Below are 24639 nucleotides of genomic sequence, written 5' to 3'. Positions count from 1 at the left end.
ACCTATGATAAAAATGATAGAAACCTGGGGCCAGTTTCACATAGAATTGCCCTGGCGCAGCGTATCAGATACGCTACGCCGCCGTATCTTACCTGGCGCATTTTAGAATCCAGGAAGATTACGACGGCGTAGTGTATTTCCCGGCGCGTATTTCAAATTGGGCGGGTAGGGGGCGTGATTCATTTAAATGAAGCGCGTCCCCGCGCCGATTGAACTGCGCATGCTCCGTTTTGAAATTTCCCGCCGTGCTTTGCGCGAAATGACGTCGCACCGACGTCATTTTTTGAACTTCGACGCGAGTTACGTCCTTTCCTATTCAGGGACGACTTACACAAAAAAAAAAAAAAATTAAAATTCGACGCGGGAACGACGGCCATACTTTAACATGGCAAGACTATCTATACGCCACAAAATAGCAGCTTTAACTATACACCGGGAAAATCCGACTAGCGACGACGTAAGAGAATGCGACGGCCGCGCGTACCTTCGTGGATCGACGGAAAAAGCTAATTAGCATACCCGACGCGGAAAACAACGCAAACTCCACCCAGCGGGCGACAAAGTATTGCACCTACGATCCGAAGGCGTACGAAGCCATACGCCTGCCGGATCAAAGCCAGAAGCCGTCGTATCTTGGTTTGAGGATTCAAACTAAAGATACGACGCGGCAAATTTAAAAGTACGCCTGTGTATCAGTAGATACGCCGGCGTACTTCTTCTGTGAATCTGGCCCCTTATTTTCTTCATAAGTGGGCAAACTTACAAAATATGCAGGAGATCAAATAATTGAACTCTGTATAGCAGAGTTCTTCTTTAAAGTGGAGTTCCACCCATTTTTTTATGTTTGTCTGTGCTGCATGCTCTAATCTCATAGTGTTCAGAATGGACAATTTTTATTTAATTTGTTGCTTGTAAATACCTTTATTTTGTAGTCCTTCATTACTTCCTCCTCCTTATTTGCCTAGGCTATTTGCAAGGGTTTCTGGGATAGGCATCATGTTTCCCAGTAGTCCTTGCAAACCTGACTGAAACCTATTACATTGCTTGTGCACTGAGCATGTGCGAGATATGCAAAGCTGAAATCCAGGAAGTCATACAGTCTGGCTTCATGATGCCCACACTTAAGATGGCCATGGTCTATTTCTGGATTATAAACTATTTAAATGCTGTAACAACCTAACAAAACAGACCTTAGTTTACAGACTAACTTTACTAGAATACATTAAGCTTGTGTATTACAGGGATATTTATATTTAAAAAGTGAAATTGTGGGTGGAACTCCCCTTTAATAGGTTCTGGGAGAATTAGCTGGATATTGACTAATATGGTGAAATTCAGAGTTAATTCAGCTGATCTGTGGATTTGTTGGGTTTTTGAGAACCTTTGAAGAGCTGTAATCCAGGATTTGGAGCTGAATCTGGTCATGACATCCAGCCTGGTTGGTCCTAATTAAGGGCCTCTGATTTTCTCAGGGTTAAGTGCACTCTCTCCTTGGAGCTCCTCCAGTTTAGTGTTAACTCAGGTCAGAGTTATTGTTTCACTCTGTGATGTGATTAAACGGATGTCTCCCACACCAAGGCATTACTGCCAATTAATTAGCTTATTTTCCATTTGTGGACAACGCTGGCACACCATGTAGCAATGCATCATAAAGTCTCAATTACATGTCTGGCAAGGTCACTGGCGTAACGGATGACTCAAGGGGCATATGGGAGGGATACTGACCGATTCTTCCAAAGCGAGCCTTAGCAGTTCAATAAACCGTTCCCATGCAGAAACACATACCTCCAGTAAAGACATTGAAGGAAATGCTTCATACAAAGATGTAATGTGACCCGAGGCGTTTTTTTTTTTTTTTTTTCTGTGCACACCAAGCTTGTTGCTTTGCTCTATCTTTAGCTGGTAGCCTGCAGCAATCGGAAATTTTGATGGAAGATTATAGGTGTTCAGGTGCTCGGAGTGAACCAACCAGTCCCTTTTTTTTTTTTTCAACCAGGAAATAATTGTTTGTGTTTAAATGTTGATTTGGTATTTTGCTATTGTCATTCTTTAGTCCAGGGCTCGACAAATCCCGGGCGCCAGGTCGCCATGGCGACTAGAAATAGGGTCCTGGTGACTTGGCTTGGAAGGGGGGCAAAAAAAAAAAAAAAACATTTTTTTTTTGTGAGCTGGCACCATCTGGTGGTGAGCCGTTGGTATTACAAGTTATTACCACCAGATGTGAGCTGGCGCCATCTGGTGGTGGCCGTTGGTATTACAAGTTAAGCATTACAAGTTAAACAGCAATTCTAATGTAATTTTTCACTATTTTCACTGCCATCTTCTTCCCTCTAATTAGAACCCCCAAACATTATATATATTTTTTATCCTAACACCCTAGAAAATAAAATGGCGATCGTTGCAATACTTTCTGTCACGCCGTATTTGCGCAGCGGTCTTGCAAGCGCACTTTTTTGGGGAAAAAATTACACTTTTTTTAATTAAAAAATAAGACAACAGTAAAGTTATCCCCATTTTTTTTAATATTATGAAAGATAATGTTACGCCGAGTAAAATGATACCCAACATGTCACGCTTCAAAATTACGTCCGCTCGTGGAATGGCGTCAAACTTTTACCCTTTAAAATCTCCATAGGTGACGTTTAAAAAACTCTACAGGTTGCATGTTTTGAGTTACAGAGGAGGTCTAGGGCTAGAATTATTGCTCTCGCTCTACCAATCGCGGTGATACCTTACATGTGTGGTTTGAACACCGTTTACATATGCGGTCGCTGCTCACGTATGTGTTCGCTTCTGCGCACAAGCTCGTCGGGACGGGGCGCGTTTTCTGGCTCCTAACTTTTTTAGCTGGCTCCTAGATTCCAAGCAAATTTGTCAAACCCTGCTTTAGTCCCCATTTAAACTTGTGTGATTTGTTGCTCTTTGGCTTTTGTGTCACAATGCATGATAAAAGGAATTGTATTATTGTGTACAGTATGTTGCCAGTTCACACATGCAATGCACTTCTGTGTGACTTGGAAAAAGGTACAGGTGCTTTTTGTGTGTCTGCGTTTTTATCCCCATGGACTTCAATTGGTGAAAAATGCATATAGATGTACAGGCTACATAGGAAGATGGAGAGAGAGGCCCACACCAAGCATAAAGTGATTGGAAAGGTTTGAATTCAATTTATATACAATAACAGACATGCTAAACTTTACCTGCTCTGTGCAATGGTTTTGCACAGAGCAGACCCAAACCTCCTCTTCTGTGGTCACCCTGCCAGCACTCTTGGTTTGCTGCTAAGTGCCACCATTGCAATCCACTGGCTATGGGGGCACTTGTACGGGCTTGCTCCAGAGCCGTGCTCTGTTTGTCTATTGGCACACAGAGCGTTGCTCAGCCCCACCCCCCCCCAATCTTTTCGTACTGGTTGTAAACGACAGCAGAAGGAGCCAATGGCTCCCAATGTTGCCTGTGAGTCTATGGGGAGGGAGGGAGCTTAGAGTGCTTCTGCTCCTGTGCACAGCACTGGATTGAGATTGGGCTCAGGTAAGTATAAGGGGGGGCTATACACAGAAGGCTTTTTACCATCATGCAGAGAAGAATACATTAAAGTGGAGTTCCACCCATAAATATAACATTACATCAGTAGTTTTAAAAAAATGTCATTAGTCCTTTACGAAAAATTTTTTTAGATGCCTTCAAAGTGTTGTTGCTAGGCAGAATAGTTAATCTTACCACTTCCTGCACCTAGGTGCTTAATGCTTCCTAACCTACACCGCACAGACTCCTGGGAATGTAGTGGGTGTAACTTTCCAGGAGTCTGTGCACTCCCCAGTCTCAAAGAATCATGTGACTTGGACAGCACAGGTGCTGAAACCTGATCTGACACTGCTTGTGCAGCACTGAGCATGTGCGAGATTTGCAAGGCTGAAATCCAGGAAGTCATACAGTCTGGCTTCATGATGCCCACACTTAATATGGCCCCAGTCAATTTCTATTTTATAAAGTGTCTAAATGCTGTAACAACCTAACAAAACGGACCTTAGTTTACAGACTAACTTTACTAGAATACATTAAGCTTGTGTATTACAGGGGTATTTATATTTAAAAAGTGAAATTGTGGCGGGAACTCCGCTTTAAGGTAAAAAAACCTTCAAGTGATACTAGTCTCATTTTTCGTTTCTTTAAAAATAACAAACATGTTATACTTACCTGCTCTGTGCAATGGTTTTGAACAGAGCAGCCCGGATCCTCTTCTCGGGTCCCTCTTTGTTGCTCCTGGCCCTTCCTTCCTGTCGAGTGCCCCCACAGCAAGCAGCTTGCTATGGGGGCACCTGAGCCTAGCTGCAGCTATGTGTGTCCATTCAGACATGGAGCCGGGGTTCGGCCCTGCCCCCTTTTTATCCCCATTGGCTAACTGACTGATTGATGGCAGCAACAGCTAATGGGGCCGCTGCTGTGTCTCAGCCAATCAGAAGAGGGAGTAATGGATGGCCAAAGTACTCGTGCACATCGCTGGACCGAGATGGGGCCCAGGTAAGTACTGTATTGGGGGGCTGCTACACACAAGTTTTTGTTTTTATCTTAATGCATAGAATGCATTAAGATAAAAACCTTCTGGCTTGACAACCGCTTTCAGCCTTTAGAACCACTTTAATACTGAAGAACTAATATGGCTGGTGAGGGCAAGAATGATCCCAGGGAAGACATGTACAAGGATTACTGCAAGCATTAGAGGTTTATATAGAATGGAATATAGAATTGTCTCTTCTTCTATCAGCAGTTCAAATAGCACAACCTACACTCCACACCACGGCAAGCAGGAAGAAGATACAAGGAAGATGAAGTCTAATGATACCAAGGCACATATTACTTGTCACTGGCCAAAACAAAAAAATGCACGAAGCATGAAATTAATGAAGAACGCATCAAAATAGTGCATCAATGCCTGTAAAGAACATGCTAAAAACGCATCAAAATGCAGAAGCACAAGAAAGGAGATGTAGACATTTTAGATATATGTGCTAAAACTAAATTTCATCGTGGGCAGCATCAAGATTGCCCTCAAAAGGGCCGGTTGTATCTGTAAGATTAGATGTCCACCACATCCCCTCCCCGTACATTAGATGTCAAGAGCCTCCCCACCATCAGAAGTTGAGTCCCCCACTCTCCTTACATCACAGTGCACCCCCCTTTCCTTATGCTGCTGCTGGGAAGAAGCTGGATACATTGCTTGAAAGCAGAAAGTAAGGGTCTGGAGGAGGACCAGAGGAGGGATGGAGCTCTCCTGCGGCTGCAGGAGAGGTGCGAGGGCCACATGAAATGGCCTGGAGGGAATAGGGAAGAGCGATCATATAAAAATGTGAAGGCCACATGTTTATGGTAATGCTAACAGTCCTAACCTAAAACACATGGGCTCAATTAAAGTACACTGGCTTCCCTTTAAATGCACACAATACTTAGAAAATAATTTCATTATTTTAATTTCCTGTATTTTCTTTGCAAATTGATAAACAATAAAATATCAGTACTAGACCAAATGTAACCAATGAAGATGATTTCTAGGAATAATCTCCCCACATCCAAGCACATTGTGTACAGGGAGAATTTATCAAGAACATATTGTGACTGTGTCACTGAGTCAGGAGCTACATCGCATAAAAGTGTCAGATATGTCAGCTTTCAATGTTTTATGGATCCATAATCCCTGTTTGAAGGAGCGTCATCGGTCTGTGGGCGAGGTGGTGACCCTGCAAATATCAGCATCATGCTACACGGGTTTTCCTCCACTGCTGACATATCAATGGGGAAAAGCATGCTTAGCAACTAACCATTTTAAGGGAGAAGCGCTGACCTTTTACATAAAACTAGCTTTTGCTATAACTTTCAGCTTTTACTTGTTTGCTGCTCCATATTATGATTATTTTCTTTCATGTTTAATGTAATTGTCATCTGTATACAATATAGCTATTTAAATATAGCTTAGATTATATATATATATATATATATATATATATATATATATTATATAAAATGTGTGTGTGTGTGTATACACAGTGGGGTAGATTCAGTAAGCAATTGCGTCTGCGTAACCATAGTTACGCAGCGCAATTGCTTAGTTGCGCCGGCGTATCGACTGCATTCAGGAAGCTCAGGTACGCCGACTGCAGCCTAAGATATGACTAGCATAAGGCTCTTATGCCGTCGTATCGTAGGCTGCATTCTTATGATGGCCGCTAGGTGGCGTTCCCGTAGTGGTCAGCGTAGAGTATGCAAATTGCATACTAACGCCGATTCACAACCCTACGCGCGCCCTGCGTACGCGTTTTACGTCGTTTGCGTCGTTGGGTTCCGCGTAAGGCTGCTCCTGCTATTAGCAGGGGCAGCCAATGCTAAGAATACTCGTCGTTCCCGCGTCGCGATTTAAAAAAATGACGTCGTTTGCGTAAGTGAATCGTGAATGGCGCTGGACGCCATTTACGTTCACGTTCACGTTTAAGCAAATGACGTCCTTGCGACGTCATTTGCCGCAATGCACGTCGGGAAAGTTTCCCGACGGAGCATGCGCACTACGTTCGGCGCGGGAACGCGCCTAATTTAAATGATCCACGCCCCCTATGGGATCATTTCAATTATGCGCCCTTACGCCGGGCAGTTTTAACGAGCGCCCGCGCAAATTACGTAGCTACTGCTTCATGAATTAAGCGTAGCGCAGTTAATTTACGGAGGCGCAGTGTTAAAACGGTACGCTGCGCCTCCGTAAGAGGGCGCAATTCGTACCTGAATCTACCCCAGTATCTCCCAAAAGTGAGTACACCCCTCACATTTTTGTAAATATTTTATATCTTTTAATGTGACACTGAAGGAATTACACTTTGCTACAATGTAAAGTAGTGAGTGTACAGCTTGTATAACAGTGTAAATTTGCTGCCCCCTCAAAATAACTCAACACACAGCCATTAATGTCTAAACCGCTGGCAAAAAAAAGTGAGTACACCCCTAAGTGAAAATGTCAAAATTGGGCACAAAGTGTTAATATTTTGTGTGACCACCAATATTTTCCAGCCCTGCCTTAACCCTCTTGGGCATGGAGTTCACCAGAGCTTCACAGGTTGTCACTGGAGTCCTCTTCCACTCCTCCATGATGACATCACAGAGCTGGTGGATGTTAGAGACCTTGCGCTCCTACACCTTCCGTTTGAAGATGCCCCACAGATGCTCAGTAGGGTTTAGGTCTGAAGATATGCTTGGCCAGTCCATCACCTTTACCCTCAGTTTCTTTAGCAAGGCAGTGGTCGTCTTGGAGGTGTTATCATGTTGGAATACTGCCCTGCGGCCCAGTCTCCAAGGGAGGGGATCATGCTCTGCTTCAGTATGTCACAGTACATGTTGGCATTCATGGTTCCCTCAATGATCTGTAGCTCCTCAGTGCCGGCAGCACTCATGCAGCCCCAGACCATGACACTCCCACCACCATGCATGACTGTAGGCAAGACACACTTGTCTTTGTACTCCTTACCTGGTTGGCGCCACAACACGCTTGACACCATCTGAACCAAATACGTTTATCTGGGTCTCATCAGACCACAGGACATGGTTTCCCCCACCCCTTCAACCTTTTCAGCAATGCTGGCAGCTCTCATACATCTATTTCCCGAAGACAACCTCTGGATATAACACTGAGCATGTGCGTTCAGTTGCTTTGGTCGACCATGGCAAGGCCTGTTCTGAGTGGAACCTGTCCTAGGAAACCTCTGTATGGTCTTGGCCGTGCTGCAGCTGAGTTTCAGGGTCTTGGCAATCTTCTTATAGCCTAGGCCATCTTTATGTAGCGCACATTTTTTTTTCAGATTCTCAGAGAGTTCTTTGCCATAAGCTGCCATTTTGAACTTCCAGTGACCAGTATGAGAGAGTGAGAGCGATAACACCACATTTACCACATCTGCTCCCCATTCACACCTGAGAACTTGTAACACTAATGGAAAAAAGAGAGCCCCCCCCCTTAATTGGGACTTTATAGGCAACAACTACACATGAATAGATTAGCAAAAATGTTTATTATTGGTACATAAAATCGTTCGATCATTTAAGCAAAAAATGATCATTAAAAATGGTCTAGTGTAAGTTCACCTTACAGATTTTCTGTAAAGGTAAACTTACACTTTAACACTATCCTCCCCCCTCAGGCTGACAATAATGCTGTCCGCTGTGCCTCCTGTTCTCATTCCTCCAGTGTTGTGTCTCACTGGCCAGATCACAAGTTGAAAACAGAGAAATATGCCTAATAATAAGAAAACTGATGCAGCCACCACATCCAATGATTGGTAAACTGCAATAAAATACATGTTTAGTGAATCCTGAGGTTTATTATAAACACACATGTATTGACACTGCCTGTCTGATTTTCAATAAAAGAGCATATCCCATCCATTCATGACCATGCCTCAGCCCTTGGCAGAAGTGAGGCCATATTGTGCCTGTGTCGTGTATCCATGTGTTACTTTATGTTCCGTTCCAAATGTTCTCATTACAAATAAATAGAAACTCAATACTGCATTGATGTAATAAAGAGATTTAGAAAACTGATTTAATGTAATTAGATTATTCTGCAATCACAAACGGCACTTTTTAATGACGCCTAAACCCATTTAAACAAATTCTTAATTAATGGTAATTGGAATCTAAAAAGCTAGTTAAGTAAACTGTAAAAAACTAACAATCGCAGAGGGAGTTTTATGTGAGGAACTTGTTTCAACTGTCCAAAGTCAAGTAAAAACTAGGAAAATATTGAGGAATGCCAGTAAGACTTTTAAAGCAGTTGCATGTGATGTTATTTAACCCCTTAAATACCGTAAGTATATTATAAGTGCCTAGAGCAAATTCCACCATCAAAACTTTCAGACCTTTAAAATGTGTTAAAGTGGTTCTAAAGGCTCAAGGTTTTTTACCTTAATGCATACTTTGCATTAAGGTAAAAAACCTTCTGGCCCAGATCCCGTAGGAGATACGACGGCGTATCTCCAGATACGCCGTCGTATCTCTGAGTCTGAGCCGTCGTATCTTGGCGCCTGATTCAAAGAATCAGATACGCCAAAATTTCACTAAGATACGACCAGCGTAAGTCTTACGCCGTCGTATCTTAACTGCATATTTACGCTGGCCGCTAGGGGCGTGTACGCTGATTTACGCCTAGAAATATGTAAATCAGCTAGATACGCCAATTCACGAACGTACGCCCGGCCGACGCAGTACAGATACGACGTTTACGTTAGGCTTTTCCCGGGGGAAAGTTATCCCTGCTATATGAGGCGTAGATGAGGCGTACCGATGTTAAGTATGGACGTCGTTCCCGCGTCGAAATTTGAAAATGTTACGTTGTTTGCATAAGTAGTCCATGAATGGGGCTGTGCTTCATTTACATTCACGTCGAAAGCATTGGCTTCTTGCAGGTTAATTTGGAGCATGCGCACTGGGATACATTCACGGACGGCGCATGCATCGTTCGTAAAAAGCGTCATTTACGGGGGATGGGGGATCATGGTAATTTGGTAAGAGTTCACTTTTACTGATTTGGTGGTGGATTTAACACAGTTTTTTGACAAGCGGATACGGCAATTCACATTTATGGACTTCTTTTGGTCACCTAGCACTGGTGTATAGTTATCTGTTTTTCTTCTTCTTTTTTTTTTTTTGCATTATAATTTATGGACATTTATTTTCTGGATTTAAATTATTTACATATGTACTTTCAACATACTGATTTTTATCGATTATTTCACTTATATTAATTAAATTTATTTGTGGATTTACATTGATAAAGTTTTTTCCCAATTCACCACATGTATGAGTTGATTCTCATTTGATCATGGGTGTATGTGTGTATGTATGTGTATGTGTATGTATATGTGTGTGTGTATGTGTATATATATATATATATATGTATATATATATGTATATATATATATGTGTGTGTGTGTGTGTGTGTGTGTATATGTGTGTGTGTATATATATATATATATATATATATATATATATATATATATATATATATATATATATATATATATATATATATATATAATTTCTTTATATAATATTTATACATTTTTAAGGTAGCGCGAATACTTTTTCTTCCAAAAAAGAAGGTGAATTTGTCTGACAAATTACCGGTAGTTTATCTTTATAACCTTTAAAGCGTAGTTTCACCTAAAAATGGAACTTCCGCTTAATCCACTCCTTCCCCCCTTACATGCCACATTTGGCATGTAATTTTTTTGGGGGGTAGTGGGGGGGTCAGGAGGAGTGGGACTTCCTGTCCCACTTTCTCCTTCCGCCGAGGGGCTGGTAAGGTGATTAGCTTAATCGCCTTATTGCAGCCCCTCCCTGTAGGCGAGCGCCTGTCCAATCGGATGGCGCCGCTCGCGGATGCGCAGTGCTGCTCGCGCATGCGCAGTGGGTGCCCGGCTGTGAAGCCGAAAGCTGTCACTGCCGGGTGCCCACACTAGGAATGAAGACCCCGGCCGGCGAGGGGGGGCGAGGAGCGGAGCCCCGGCCGGCATGTCGCTGGAACCGTGGAGCAGGTAAGTGTCTGTTTATTAAAAGCCAGCAGCTACAATTTTTGTAGCTGCTGACTTTTAATAAACTTAAAAAAGGCTGGAACACCCCTTTAAATGATTCCTATTAATGTTCTCCACCATCACAGCATAGTGTTTTCCTATAGTCTGCTCAGTAAATTTCTGCTGAGAGCAAAGCTGCAATTTGCAATTATTGTGAGAAGAAAATATTCTTTTTCAAATGCTACAAGGATGACAAAACGCATCCTGGCATGCCAGAGGTGCCCTAAAGACATTAAAAAAATACTTTACGGAATAAAATAATGAGGACCAGAATGAAAGGGTGAGTAGCTTTTCCTTCCAGAGTTCTCATTCCAGAAACACTCTTTCTGCTGCTTCTGGATCAACACAGAGAGGTTGATCTACTAAAACTGGAGCGAGCAAAATCTGGTGCAGCTCTGCATGGTAGCCAATCAACTTGTTAAATTAAGCTTTGACAAAGAACCTGAAAGCTAATTGGATTCTATGCAGAGCTGCACCAGATTTTTCACTCTCCAGTTTTAGTAAATCAACTTCAAAGTGTTTCTTCACCAGAGGCATCTTCAAGTGAGGAAGTTTTACAAACCGTGCAAGAAACATAAAATACACAATACCTTTATTTATAGAGAGAATTACACCTGAAAATCAGGAGAAAATTGATCAAGCTCTTGCAAGAGCAATATATGCTTCTGGGTCAGCATTGCCAATAATTGAAAATGACTTTAAACTGGTTAGGGCCCTTTCACATGGATGTGTCTATGTACAGGCTCCATTTTGCTCAGCAGGGATCGCTCCCTTGATCCCCTCTGAGCAGGCAGATGACAGGTCTGTGCAGGGACGGCCCTGTCAGAGTGCCGCTTCCCTCTATGGAGAATCGGATGAAGACGGACTGTAGAGTCCAATTTCATCCGATCCGATTCACCAGACGGATGGAATATAGGGTTTCCATCCGTTTCCATCCGTGTGAAAGGGGCCTAAAACTACTGCACAATATATATATATATATATATATATATATATATATATTTTAAATTTTTCAGAAAGTTTCCATTTTATCAAGATAAAAACAGGGAGAAAAACTTTTTTCGCATGGCTTCAGAATTTTTAGAAATGTTTGTGGATTTTTCACAAATCCTGCTTGCTTTTTCAAAAAGTACCATAGAGGTGTGAATGTGGGGGTAACATTTTTACAAGCAAGAACAGAAAAGCTTAGAATAACTTACAATAACTATATATTGTCTGTTCCCATGCAGGTAAAGGAAGACAGAAGTTCTAGTCCCCCTCTTCAGGTAACCTCTGAGTCTGAGGAGGAAAAGGACACAGAGTACAGCCAGAATTCCAAAGTACTTGACAGCGAGAAACAATCCAGGGAGAATTTTTTTCATTTTATTGGAAACCTTTTCCATTTCTCACCAAAAACTTCTCTGGGAAACGCCAAGCAGGTGGACAGCACCCAGGACCTCTGTAAGGAACATGAGGACACACAAGTTAAAAATAACCTGGATAAAGAGGACTCACACCAGGAACACACACAAGAAGTTTCTGCAAGTGAAACAGAACAGACAGCGGAGTTTAGCCCAGCTCAGGCAGGACCCTCAGTGGAAAGCAATACTGAGATATCCAAAGAAACCATAAAACAGGAGCAGCAGGAGACACCTCCATCCAGACCAAAGTAAGTAACCCTGCATCAATCTTATCACATGTAAAACATGCATAAAGAACGAATAAACAAGAACTTTTAATAAGGATACAGGCTGGATCTGCAAATTTGGCAGACTGAATAGAGCTGGTTAAGTTCATTTGTAGGGCACACAAATTAAAGGGCCACATAGTGTTGAAAAGTTAAACATAAAATTGTATTAATGGCACAATTGTTGAACTTTTATGGATACATACTAAACACGTCGATTTACAAAAATCTGTATGAAGTCAATTTACATTGTAGTGTGGTTTGGTGACATAGTTTACTGGAACCACATCCCTGGATAGGTATTCACGTACATAGGATATTTTTCGAGGATTTTAACGATGCCAAAAAATAGAACAGGAAAATATATTATATTTAAAAAATGTTTTTACATTTTATTGGTACATCATTAAAAGTTTAGTTGCATTAAAGCGGATGTGCCAGTATAAAAAAATATTAAAAGCCAGCAGCTACAAATACTGACTTTTAATATTAGGACACTTACCTGTCCTGGAGTCCAGCGCCGTCAGCAGCAGGGGACGAGCGATCGCTCGTCTCTCTGCTGCTCCCCTCGCCATCCTCAGTGAGGGAACCAGGAAGTGAAGCGCTCCGGCTTCACTACCCGGTTCCCTACAGCGCATGCACGAGTCGCGCTGCGCCCGCCGATTGGCTCACACGCTGTGTGCTGGGAGCCGAGTGTTCCCAGCACACAACGGGCGACAGACAGGAAGTCAGAAAAACCCGTCTTTTGCCCGTAGCTTGTGGCCGGAAGTGTGTGCAAATACCTGTCTGTAGACAGGTATCTGCACCCCCCTCCCCCGTGAAAGGTGTCAAATGTGACACCGGAGGGGGGGGCGGGTGCCGATCAGCGTGAGTTCCACTTTAGGGTGGAGCTCCGCTTTAAAATCCAGCAGCTTGTCTTTTATATGGTCGTAAATGGTTTATTCACAGACATTGGTGATGTGGTATCTGTTCCTGACATGTTTCGCCACTTGGGGCTTCTTCAGGGAACTTGAAAACCACTGTTAGTGCAGTTGCTATATCAAAAAACAAAACAATCAATGATAGATTGCAAATTGTACATACATAAAAAAACATATTTAATATTATTCACCCTGTCCAGGCATTTCAATGCTTACCCCATAAACCTCTTGGTATCGCCATCAGTTCCGCCTGCAAGATGCAGGAAGTAAATATAAGGATGGTGTGTTTTAAGGGAAAATTCCCCCACGCCCCAGTCTACAGTTTGTGCTTTTAGCTTTTAGAATGTCGTAAAAGCTTTGTATTTAGATATAAAATCAGTATATAAAATAGATTTCTTAATGTCAGGATAATCTCATACTGAGGCTGGTAAAATAAAATAACATCATTCGCTAAGTAACTATCACGCCATGTGAATTATATTTTATCGTTTATCACCTACATACAAAGTATTGCCCCGTAAAAATTGTTGGAAAAATAGTTATTGGTACTAAACTAAAATTAGAGTAAATATGGTATTTATTAAAAATGTAGTGATAAAAATATTTTAATGTTACCTTATCACTTACTGTAATTTAATCTTATACTACCATGGCAATTATTTAGAGGTTACACCCAAATCAGCTGAATGAGCAAGTCAGCGATGCGTAACTGGTTGTTAGGACGTAGGCGGCGCCGGTCCCTTAACAACCAGCATCCTTAAAGCGGGTTTCCACTCAAAGTGGAAGCTCCACCTGTTCGCAAAAAAGTCAGCAGCTACAGTTTTTGTAGCTGTTGACTTTTTTTTTTTTTTTTTCACCCAGGCTGGAACTCTGCTTTAAGGCTGGTCATAGACAGAGCGATTTTCTTTCATGCACGGGTTGTGCAAACACAGTCAGTGTTGATGGGGGAATCCCTCCCGTGGAGCTATTGTGTTTTGTGTTCTCCCGGCTGGGGGGGCGAGGGCGCGCAGGGAGCCATCCCTGCTGGGAAAACACAGTGATTATTGCTAGCAGCTATATCCAATGACAATAATCACATGTCAAAATCTGATATGCTGGCTGTACCCATGCCGAGCGATGGATCAACTTGGGTACAATCAACCTGCACCATAGATGATTCGAATCTCGGCCGGCTTAAAATAGATTTAGCCAGACTTGTAATAACATAGTGATATTCTGTGTGATATTCTGTGTTCTGTAACTTTTAGAGGTCAACATAGGCAGAAGCTTTCTTAGTGATTGCTTGCAGTAATTTACTTAATTGCACTTCTCTTCATACTATATTATCATATATAGCCGTGACTCTCGGCTTGGTTTCTTTTCTGGTCTGCATCTGGTTGTCTGTATTGCAAGCTAGGGAGTTGTGACTCTGCCAGTGGGTGTGTGAAAGTATATCCCCATTGTGTGAGATTCCATTGTGTTTGTTTCCGCTGAGAGGGAGAAGATTGTCATTAAACATCCATTTGTCTAATTCCTTGCCAGAAGTGTGATGTGCGCTATGCTGACTGTACTCTAAATGGGCTTAAAGCACATGTGAACCTTCATCAGTCATCACTGCAATGCAGTTGGGCTGCCTAAACAGTAATAACCAAGGGCTTCTTTTTGTTCTTTAACAGTTCTATTTGCTGCTGCAAGGGTTAAAATACCCTGTGCTAGGAGAATGCCACAAAGTTCTTGTGAAAAAATAAGGATGCCCCATAGAAATTGTTTGTCTTTTTCAACATATTTGAACAGGCAAGCACTGAATCTTTATTCAAACAGTCCCTAGTGATTTAAAGTGGTTTTAAACTCTAAGGCCCGGATCCACAAAGAACTTACGGCGGTGTATCTATTGATACGCCGCGTAAGTTCTACCATGCGCCCTCGTATCTTTGTTTTGTATCCACAAAACAAGATACGCCGGAATGTGGGCTAGATCCGACTGACGTACGTGTTAGTACGCCGTCGGATCTAAGGTGCATATTTACGCTGGCCGCTAGGTGGCGCTTCTGTTGATTTCCGCGTAGAGTATGCAAATTAGCTAGATACGCCAATCCTCAAACGTACGTCTGCCCGGAACATTTTTTTGCGTCGTTTACGTAAGGCTTTTTCCGGCGTAACTTTACCTCTGGGTCTATGAGGCGTATGCAATGTTAAGTATGGACGTCGGGACAGCGTCGAATTTTCCGTCGTTTACATAAAACGTTCGCGAATAGGGCTTTGCGTAAATTAAGTTCACGTTGAAAGCATTGACTATTTGCAACGTAATTTCGAGCATGCGCACTGGGATACCCCCACGGACGGCGCATGCGCCGTTAAAAAAAAAAAAACGTCATTTACGTGGGGTCAAGAGCATTAACATAAAACACACCCACATCTTAGTCATTTGGATTCTGCGCCCTTAAGCCGACACATTTACACTATGCTGCCGTAACTTACGGCGCAAATTCTTTCTGGATACGGAAAATACGCTGTAAGTTACGGCGGCGTAGTGTATCTGAGATACGCTACGCCTGCCTAAAGATAGGCAGATCTTTGTGGATCTGGCCCTAAAGATTTTTTTGCCCTAGTGCATTCTCTGCATTAACCTCCCTGGCGGTATGATTCTGTCTGGAATTACATACCAAAAGCGGTACCATTATTTGCAAGGAAATTTGGCGTTTTATATTGTAGGCCTGTAATTTTTAGGAATAACTCACTTAAATCTGACCAAACAAGAGACTAGTAGGCATCCCGGGTATGACATTTTTTAAAAAACAAAATTATAAATTATAATATAATAAATAATTATAAATAATTTATAACAAATAATAATATAATTCTAATAAAAATTATTCAATAATGTAATCAAATCAAAATCACTGAAATTTTCTCAGTTGCAAAATTGTCGCTGTCATTATTTTTTTTTTTTTTTTATGACGAATTTTCCCACAAATCGCTATCGCACAATTCTGCAAGTGATTATAATTTATTATTGCTGTTTTTTAGCTGATCTAAAACTATTTTTGACATAAAGGGACACTTTTGGTTGCTATGGACAATCTACAGTTTGCAGGGAGAAAGAACAGTTTTTTATTATATAAAATGACATGCAGGACACAGGACAGACCACTAGGGACAAGGGGGGTGTGTATTTTTTACATACAGTACTGTAGTCTATAAGATTACAGTATACTGTATGTAATGTGTTTGTTTACGTTTTTGAATTTGGCGCCGTTCTCTGCTCCCGTGCGTCGTAACGTCGCAGGGAACGGAGATCGACGGCACACAGCGCGGTGACATCGCTGGATCCAGGACAAGGTAAGCCAGCGCACGCTGCAGGCTCTGCATAGCTAGCCCGAGCGTGACTCGGGGTTACCGATCGCAACATGAAAAACCCACCCCGAGTCACGCTCGGGAATACCGCCAGGCAGGTTAAGGCAAAAATTCCTCCACTTCCTGTTCCCTCGCCTCTTCCTTAAACACCTGCTTCCTCGTTCGATCCAGCACTGTGCCCGGCTGCAGGTCTTCTCTTCCCTCTCCTTGCTCTCAATGGCTTTGCTGAGGGCAGTGAGAGCCATTGGCTTCTTCTGCTGTCAGTCAGGATGGAGTGGGGCCGAGTCGTGCTGTGTGTGTCTATGGATGCACACAGCCCAGCTCTGGAGCGAGCCTGCATGTGTACCCTCATAGTAAGCGGCTTGCTGTGGGGCCTGCGCAGAAGAGGAAGGGAACCCTAGAACAGGAGGTAAGGAGCCGCTCTGTGCAATACACTTGCACCGAGCATTTAAGTGTAACATCTTTTTTTTTTTTATTATTTTAATAAAAAGAAATAAAGAAATTTAATTTTACCTTTACAATAGAGCTGCACAATTCTAGCCAAAATGGGAATCGTGATTTTGTGCTTAGAATAAAGATCACGATTCTCACGGCGTAACATCATCTTTCACATTATACAAAAAAATTGGGCTAACTTTACTGTTTTTTTTATTCATTAAAGTGCATTTTTTAAAAAAAATATATATCGTTTGAAAGACCGCTGTGCAAATACAGCATAATACAGCAAATTTTGCATCAACCGCCATTTTTTTTTTGACAGCTGTGAGCAGAGAACTCTGTGCAATTATTCGAAAATTCTGTGTTAAGATCACTAGGGGGGTAGAATCGCGATCTTGATTATTTAACAATTAATTAATCGTATATAGTGAAAGGGACTACAGCGCTACTAACAAATAATCTCAAAGAAACCACGCAAAAAATAACTAAATAATACAGCAGCAATCAAAAAACGGTGAACTAAACCAAATGATAAATGAATAAATACTGATGCGCTCGTATTAACTCATGTGCAATGTAAATCGTACATATACAATCAAGCAAAAAAACCTGGTGAAGAAACTCTTAATATATGTGAGTAGATCATGAAAAAGTCCTGATGATTGAATCAGCCAATCTGCAGTGATCCTTCCCTAATTGCCAAGCTCTCACTTCAATGTGATCAGGTTACAACATCCTCCAGCAGCGATCAGATGTTTCCAGTTTCATTCAGTCACATGCAAAAGAGGAGGAAAAGAAACATAGCGCAATATTGTACCATACAGATGTGGATAAAGGCTGCACTTAGTGCACTCACGTATCCTCGCTTATGTTATAGACAGGGTATGTTGCCGCTCAGTTTAAGTGGACTCCTCACTCGGGATAGACATCCGATGGTTCGTCAATGTAGGCTCCTACCCCACATGTATAGTCACTCGTCACGTGACTTAGTCATGGGTAAGTCATGACTAAGTCACGTGACGAGTGACGATACATGTGGGGGAGGAGCCTACAGTGACGGACCATCGGATGTCTATCCCGAGTGAGGAGTCCACTTAAACTGAGCGGCCGCATACCCTGTCTATAACATAAGCAAGGATACGTGAGTGCACTAAGTGCAGCCTTTATCCACATCTATATGGTACAATATTGCGCTATGTTTCCTTTCCTCCTCTTTTGCATGTGACTGAATGAAACTGGAAACATCTGATCGCTGCTGGAGGTTGTTGTAACCTGATCACATTGAAGTGAGAGCTTGGCAATTAGGGAAGGATCACTGCAGACTGGCTGATTCAATCATCAGGACTTTTTCATGATCTACTCACATATATTAAGAGTTTCTTCACCAGGTTTTTTTTTTTGCTTGATTGTATATGTACGATTCACATTGCACATGAGTTAATACAAGCGCATCAGTATTTATTCAATTAATTAATCGTGCAGCTCTTCTTTATGACCATTTATTTGAAAAAATATCAATAGATGAAAAAGTGTAAATAAAATTCAACATTTTTGTCTACTCCATTGCAAAGTTCCTTCTGTTGCAAGCTGTTTGTGAGTTTCCTTGCATGAACTGCCCATTTCGAAATCCTCCAAAAGGGTGAATCAAATCAGGGCTTTGACTAGGGCATTTCTCACTTCTTGTTTCTCCTCAGTAAGCTTGCCCCCATCATCCAGGCCATTCTGGCTGGGGGTTAGTCAGCCAGAACAGCTTACTGAGAAGGAACAGGAAATTCAGACAAAGAAAAAAAACATTTAGAAGGGAAATCGAAAGAAAAAGGTAAGTGAACCAACAATGCACTAGCTCAAAGGAACCTATTTAGAAAATAAAAAATGAACCTTTACAACCCCTTTAAGTTTGATCCATTCCTTGGTAGATGTGCTAGTTTACTTCAGATCATTATCATGTCAAAAAACTAATTTTCAGTTCAACATAAACATTTGGACAGATGGCCTCACATTCTCAGTACACTTTGATATGACACAAGAATGTAAAGTTGACTCGATGACTGAGCTGTGCAGGGACTTGAAGCAGCAAAGCAACCTCATACATGACTTTCCCACCACCATACTTCACAATTGGTGTGAGATTCTATTCCTGAAATGCTGTCTTCAGTGTGCACTAAACATGTCTACTGTTATTTTGGCCAGAATCTTTGATTCGTCCGTTTCAGCACATTGGTCCAGAAGGCCTACGCCGTGTTCACATGTTCAATGGTAGACTACGCTTTCTGTAATCTTTTTGGAAAGCTTTTTCCTGAAACACATCCCATGCAGGCTACACTATGGGCCAGATTCACAAAAGAGATACGACGGCGTATCTCCTGATACACCGTCGTATCTCTGTGATCTGCCCGTCGTAACTATGCGGCTGATTCATAGAATCAGTTACGCATAGATAGCCCTAAGATCCGACAGGTGTAATTGACTTACACCGTCGGATCTTAGGATGCAATTCTAGGCCGGCCGCTAGGTGGCGATTCCATTGCGGTCGGCGTAGAATATGCAAATGACTAGTTACGGCGATTCACGAACGTATGCTTTACCCGTCGCTCTAAATTTACGTTGTTTCGGTCGAGATACGCAGCGTAAAACTAAGGCTGCCCTCTAGGTGGTGTAACCCATGTTAAGTATGGCCGTCGTTCCCGCGACGAAATGTTAAAATTCACGTCGTTTGCGTAAGTCGTCCGTGACTGGCGCTGGACGCCATTTACGTTAACGTCGAAACCAATGACGTCATTTAGCGCAATGCACGTCGGGTAATTTGACGGACGGAGCATGCGCAGTGCGTTCGGCGCGGGAACGCGCCTAATTTAAATGGTGCCCGCCCCATTTGAATTAGGCGGGCTTGCGCCGAGCGGATTTACGTTACACCGCCGCAAGTTTACAGGTAAGAGCTTTGTGAATCAGGCACTTACGCTGTAAACCTGCGGCGGTATAACGTAAATGGGATACGTTACGCCGCAGCGTAACGTATTTGTACCTGAATCTGGCCCTATATTTCTAAATGTAAATGCGTGCAGTCTGATACCAAGTTTTCCAAGAAAAAATTAGGGGTTCTTGGAGACTACTTTTAGCATCAACCAGCTCTTAAATTTGCTGGGTTGCCAAGTCCTGAAGGATCAAGTGGTCATTTACAATTTACACCATTTGTAGTTTTGTTTCTCCACAGTGGAATGATCGTTTTCAAATCATTTGTCGATCTTTTTAAACCCCCTGCTAGGCTTACAGGCATCTACAACCTTCTTTGTTAGGGCCTTAGGGAGCTTGATTGATCTTGGCATGATGACACCTCATGTGTTAATGGCAAATAGACACTAGACTCTAGATATTTGAGGCTTAAATAAGGCAGGTTTAAACTGCCCAAGAAGATTATAATCATTGGCAGCTAATCTGGAACATTGTATTCTAATTTCATGGATTTGAAGTGGTGGAAAGTGTAGGAGAGTATTTACCACTTCCACAAGATAAATCTGCAGTTTCATTAAATTACATGGTGACACCATGTCAATTTTATGTGTGATTTGTTCAATTATATCTAATTTATCTGTAGGTATTGTGTAATGTTTGCCTGTTCAAACTTAATTTCCATAGCGAGTGCAGATTTTGAGAGCTTTTTGCAAGACAAGCAACATTTTTAAATACATTTTGACTTGATATACAAGCGATGCCTTGATATACAAGTAGCGTCAAGTCACAACAGAGTATAAAAGAGAAGAGAGGCAATGTGGTTACATTTAATGAAGGTACAACATTTAGCAACTCATATGGTTGATGATTAAAAGTATGCAGAGATCCGGGGTAAAGCTGCTCACATAGACCATCCTTCGTACCGCCATCAACGTCGTCTATTCCACACTGCGCTTTATGAGCGGTTCGAGACTCGCTTTCAGATCGCGCTACCGTAGGCTAGTCTTCTCGGTCACGACTGACAGTGGTGAGGGCCGGCGGTGCAGAGGACGGTCTATGTGGACAGCTTTACCTCGGATCTCTGCATACTTAGATGTGCCTCCTTTAATCATCAACCACGTGAGTTGCTAAATGTTGTACCTTCGTTAAATATAACCATATTGCTACACTAAGAGGCACCTCTCTTCTCTTTTATACTCTGTAGCTCCTGCTGGATTTTGCTTCTAATCCCCTTGTGGAGGCTTCCATTTGTGGATGGACATTTTATGATTACACAACCTGTCACATTGCTATAATCTTTTTATATGGACTATAAACTGAAGGACTTATGGATAAATGGTTGTTTAATGAATCATCTGAGTTTCTATTATTTCTTATGGGGAAATTCGCTTTGGATTACAAGCATGTTTCCGGAACTAATTATGCTCGCAATCCAAGGTTTTACTGTACTTACTTTTCTGCATCAGTACTTACTCACCATCGGTCCAACACACCCCCTCCCCTGTGGTCCGGTCAACAACACTGCTCAGATATGTACTCAGAACAAGACACAATATAATACATTTTCATAAAAAAAGCCTTGTAGCTATATTGTTAATGTTCTTATTATAATATTTCATTTTATGTAGACATTTTAGACATAGTTAAACATTAACTGAGTACATTTTTTTCAAAAGCTAGAGAAATTACCATTGCCTTGCATTTATGTCACTTATGTACTTGATAATGATCTATTACAGTACTATGCTTAACCTATAAGAGCTCATATTAGTGAGCTGATGGTTTTGACGGATGCATCTTTAATGGTCTGTGCCATCTGATGGTTAGACATGAATCAATTCATGCATAACAGCTTATATAAACCTCTCTGAGGAATTCAGGCAAAGGCAAACATCTGTATACACTGTCCGTACTCAGATGCATTGCTGCACTGGTCCATGATGTATACACATTACAGTCTGAATGAATGAGAAACTTATATAGCGCGACACATGCGAACTTAATCGCCTCTGGGCGCTTGTTGTTCCCGTCTCTTTTGATATCAAAAGAGGTAAGTCTTGATCTTTCTCCTGAAGGCTAAGTGGTTCTCCTCCAACCGAATGCTGGTTGGTAAAGCGTTCCATAGTCTGGGACCTTGGACCGCAAATCTTCTATCTCCTTTGGACTTGTTGTTGGCTTTCGGTATCTGAAGAAGATTTTGATTGGTGGATCGCAGAACGTGATTGGGATTATGAGCTTTTATTTTTTTGCATAGATAATGGGGAGCATTCCCATGGATACATCTATGGGTTAGACAGTCTGTGCTTGGGTACATGTTGTGGGCCAGGCACATGCTTATGTGGATCCACATTGGGTGCAAATTAGCTTTTAAGATGTATTGAGCTGTACAGTATCTGTGTATGAGTCCTAAATCTGATAAACATTGTACTCTTCTGGCTATATAGCTTTATATCTTATTATCAGACTTAGCCCTAAGCTGTACTCCGGGCCGTTTGAAGGAATTTGGGGCAAAATGGACATGGAGGCCCCCCCCACCCCCCCCCCCCCGCACGCAAAGCCCTACCTATGTTCTTTTTACTCCCCCGGCCCCCCCTCCCTATGTTCTTTTTACACCCCTCGGCCCCCCCTCCCTACCGGGTCCTTACCGCGCGGCAGAAGATTCAGTTTCCTGTTCCCGGCCGGACTGAAAAGAAGTGAGCACTCAGTACGGACTGTCAGGAGGAAGGAAGAGGAGCACGGTCACGCTACAGAGAAGGGGAAGTGACGACTCAAGGCAGCAGTGCTGTAGGCTCTCTATAGAGCGCTCAGGTGGTTGCAGCATATAGGAAGCGTGGCAAGGGCTCAGGCCAGCTCGGGCCCCAAGCAATTGCTTGGTTTGCCTACCTTGTAGCGACGGGCCTGACTGTACTATTCAGGTATCACCCCTTCCTAAATAGAGATGGAGCATTCAACAATACACAGAAAACTTATTTAGTGTTTTGGATTTAGCAGATCACAGCACTTAGGAGGCACATTTAAAATGCACTGTTGTGGGAATCTGAAATCTGCTGTGGAAAGCAATATCTTAAAAGGGAAACTTTTAAAAATGTTAATACAATAGAAATTGATCTAAGTAAATTATTATTATAAATAATATAAATATAATATAAAATATAATTAAGTAAAGTAGAAAAAGTAATTGTAACATAATAAAGTTAGACTTCTGAAAAGGATACCCCTTTAACCACTCCAGCTTGACCAGTGCATTTTTTGCATCATGTCACTGCGTTATATTAATTCACAATTGCGCGAACGTGCGACGATGTACCCAAATAAAATTCATGTTCATTTTTTAACACAAATAGAGCTTTCTTTTGGTGGTATTTGATTTTTTGCGGTATAAACAAAAAAAGACCTACACTTTGCAAAGAATACCCAATATATATATTTTTTTAAAGTGAAGCTGTACCTCATTTACTAAGCTCTGGTGCACAGTATATTTGCCTTTAGTAAATCAACCCCATTGTTCATTGTGCAGAATTTGTTTTGATTTTTATGTTCCTGCTGCTGCATGCCTTTATTTTAAATATCAAGTACCGCTGCATATAGAGAATAGGAGCTGCAGAGAGTCAGACTCCTTGACACTCATGGACACCGCCAAGGTGAATTCAACATGGTTGAGCTCAGAATGAATTCAGTACTACCTTGTAAAAATAGCTTTGGATAGTGTGGTTAGAGAAGAACTCCAGAAAGAAGTATTTTAACTGCTCGTTATTGTCTAGGGGATTGTGAAACGGAGATATACTTACCTGATCTGCCAATCCGCTGAGCGCAAAACTGGTCCCCGCCACTCCTGGTCTTGTAAATTGACTTTCATGCCCATAGACCAGCTCTGGACGTGAGGACATCAGGGGTAGTCCACCCATGCACGAGGGGAAGCGGGGCTTTCTGGAGGATCGAAGGGCCGGGTAAGTATAGCTTTTCCTTGCGCCCAAAATGAGCAGAGCCTCACTGCATGGGAGAATACAATTTTTTATGGGGTTTGAACCTTTGTCAGTTTTCTGCGCTCTATTCATCCCTATTGGAGGGGAAAAAAACATTGAATAGAAACAGAGAGAAAAACCAACCACTATTAAAAGTATTAGACTATTAAAATAAAGAATAAGGAAGGCCCAGTCCTATGTCAGGTCTTTATTTCTGTCAGTATCTTCCTGAGCCTCCCTTATGCTGGCTACACAATATACAAATTTTTCTATGTGGGCGGCTCTGTTGGCCTCTCCAGCCCAACATCCTTCGTTTCAAAATCTAAGGCGTCAGGCAGAAAATTGTTGACTGAACATCCAGTCAGAAATAGCCGCTGTTTGAGTAGTCTGACAGGTGGCGGTTGCGGTTGTCAGAATACAATAGCCACAGCTGGAGATTCCTCCATCCGTACCTGCAGGTTGATTGAAAATTATGTGTGTGTTTACCCAGCATTACTCTGATTTCTTGTCCTGGTGCCCCAGGGAAAGGAAATGAGTGGAGATCTTATCAAGGGTGGAAACAGGCAGCAATAAAAATCCGACCCTTCTCTATATCATCTAAGTGAAAAAAAATTGAAAATGTTGGGCTTTTAATGTGAATAATTATCTCGTCAAAAGTTTGCTACTTTGTCCTGTTGGGAGTAAAAGCCGAGCTCCAGGCTCCTTCAGAATTTTTTTTAATATTAATTATCATTAGGACACTTGCCTGTCCAGGAATCCAGCGAAGACTT

General features: G+C 42.0%; 1 protein-coding gene across 1 annotated transcript in view; it reads left to right on the top strand.

Moving 5' to 3' along the window:
• CRYBG3 (crystallin beta-gamma domain containing 3) overlaps positions 1-24639 on the top strand; it is a 247633-nt gene that overhangs the window by 73130 nt on the left and 149864 nt on the right. The window contains exon 3 of the mRNA XM_040338717.1: positions 11831-12249. Within this exon, the coding sequence (XP_040194651.1) occupies positions 11831-12249 (419 nt within the window). The remainder of the gene's footprint in view (positions 1-11830; positions 12250-24639) is intronic.

The sequence above is a fragment of the Rana temporaria genome, chromosome 2 (genome assembly GCF_905171775.1).
Source record: "Rana temporaria chromosome 2, aRanTem1.1, whole genome shotgun sequence".
NCBI classification, from domain to species: domain Eukaryota; kingdom Metazoa; phylum Chordata; class Amphibia; order Anura; family Ranidae; genus Rana; species Rana temporaria.
This window is presented reverse-complemented; position numbering and strand designations above follow the sequence as displayed.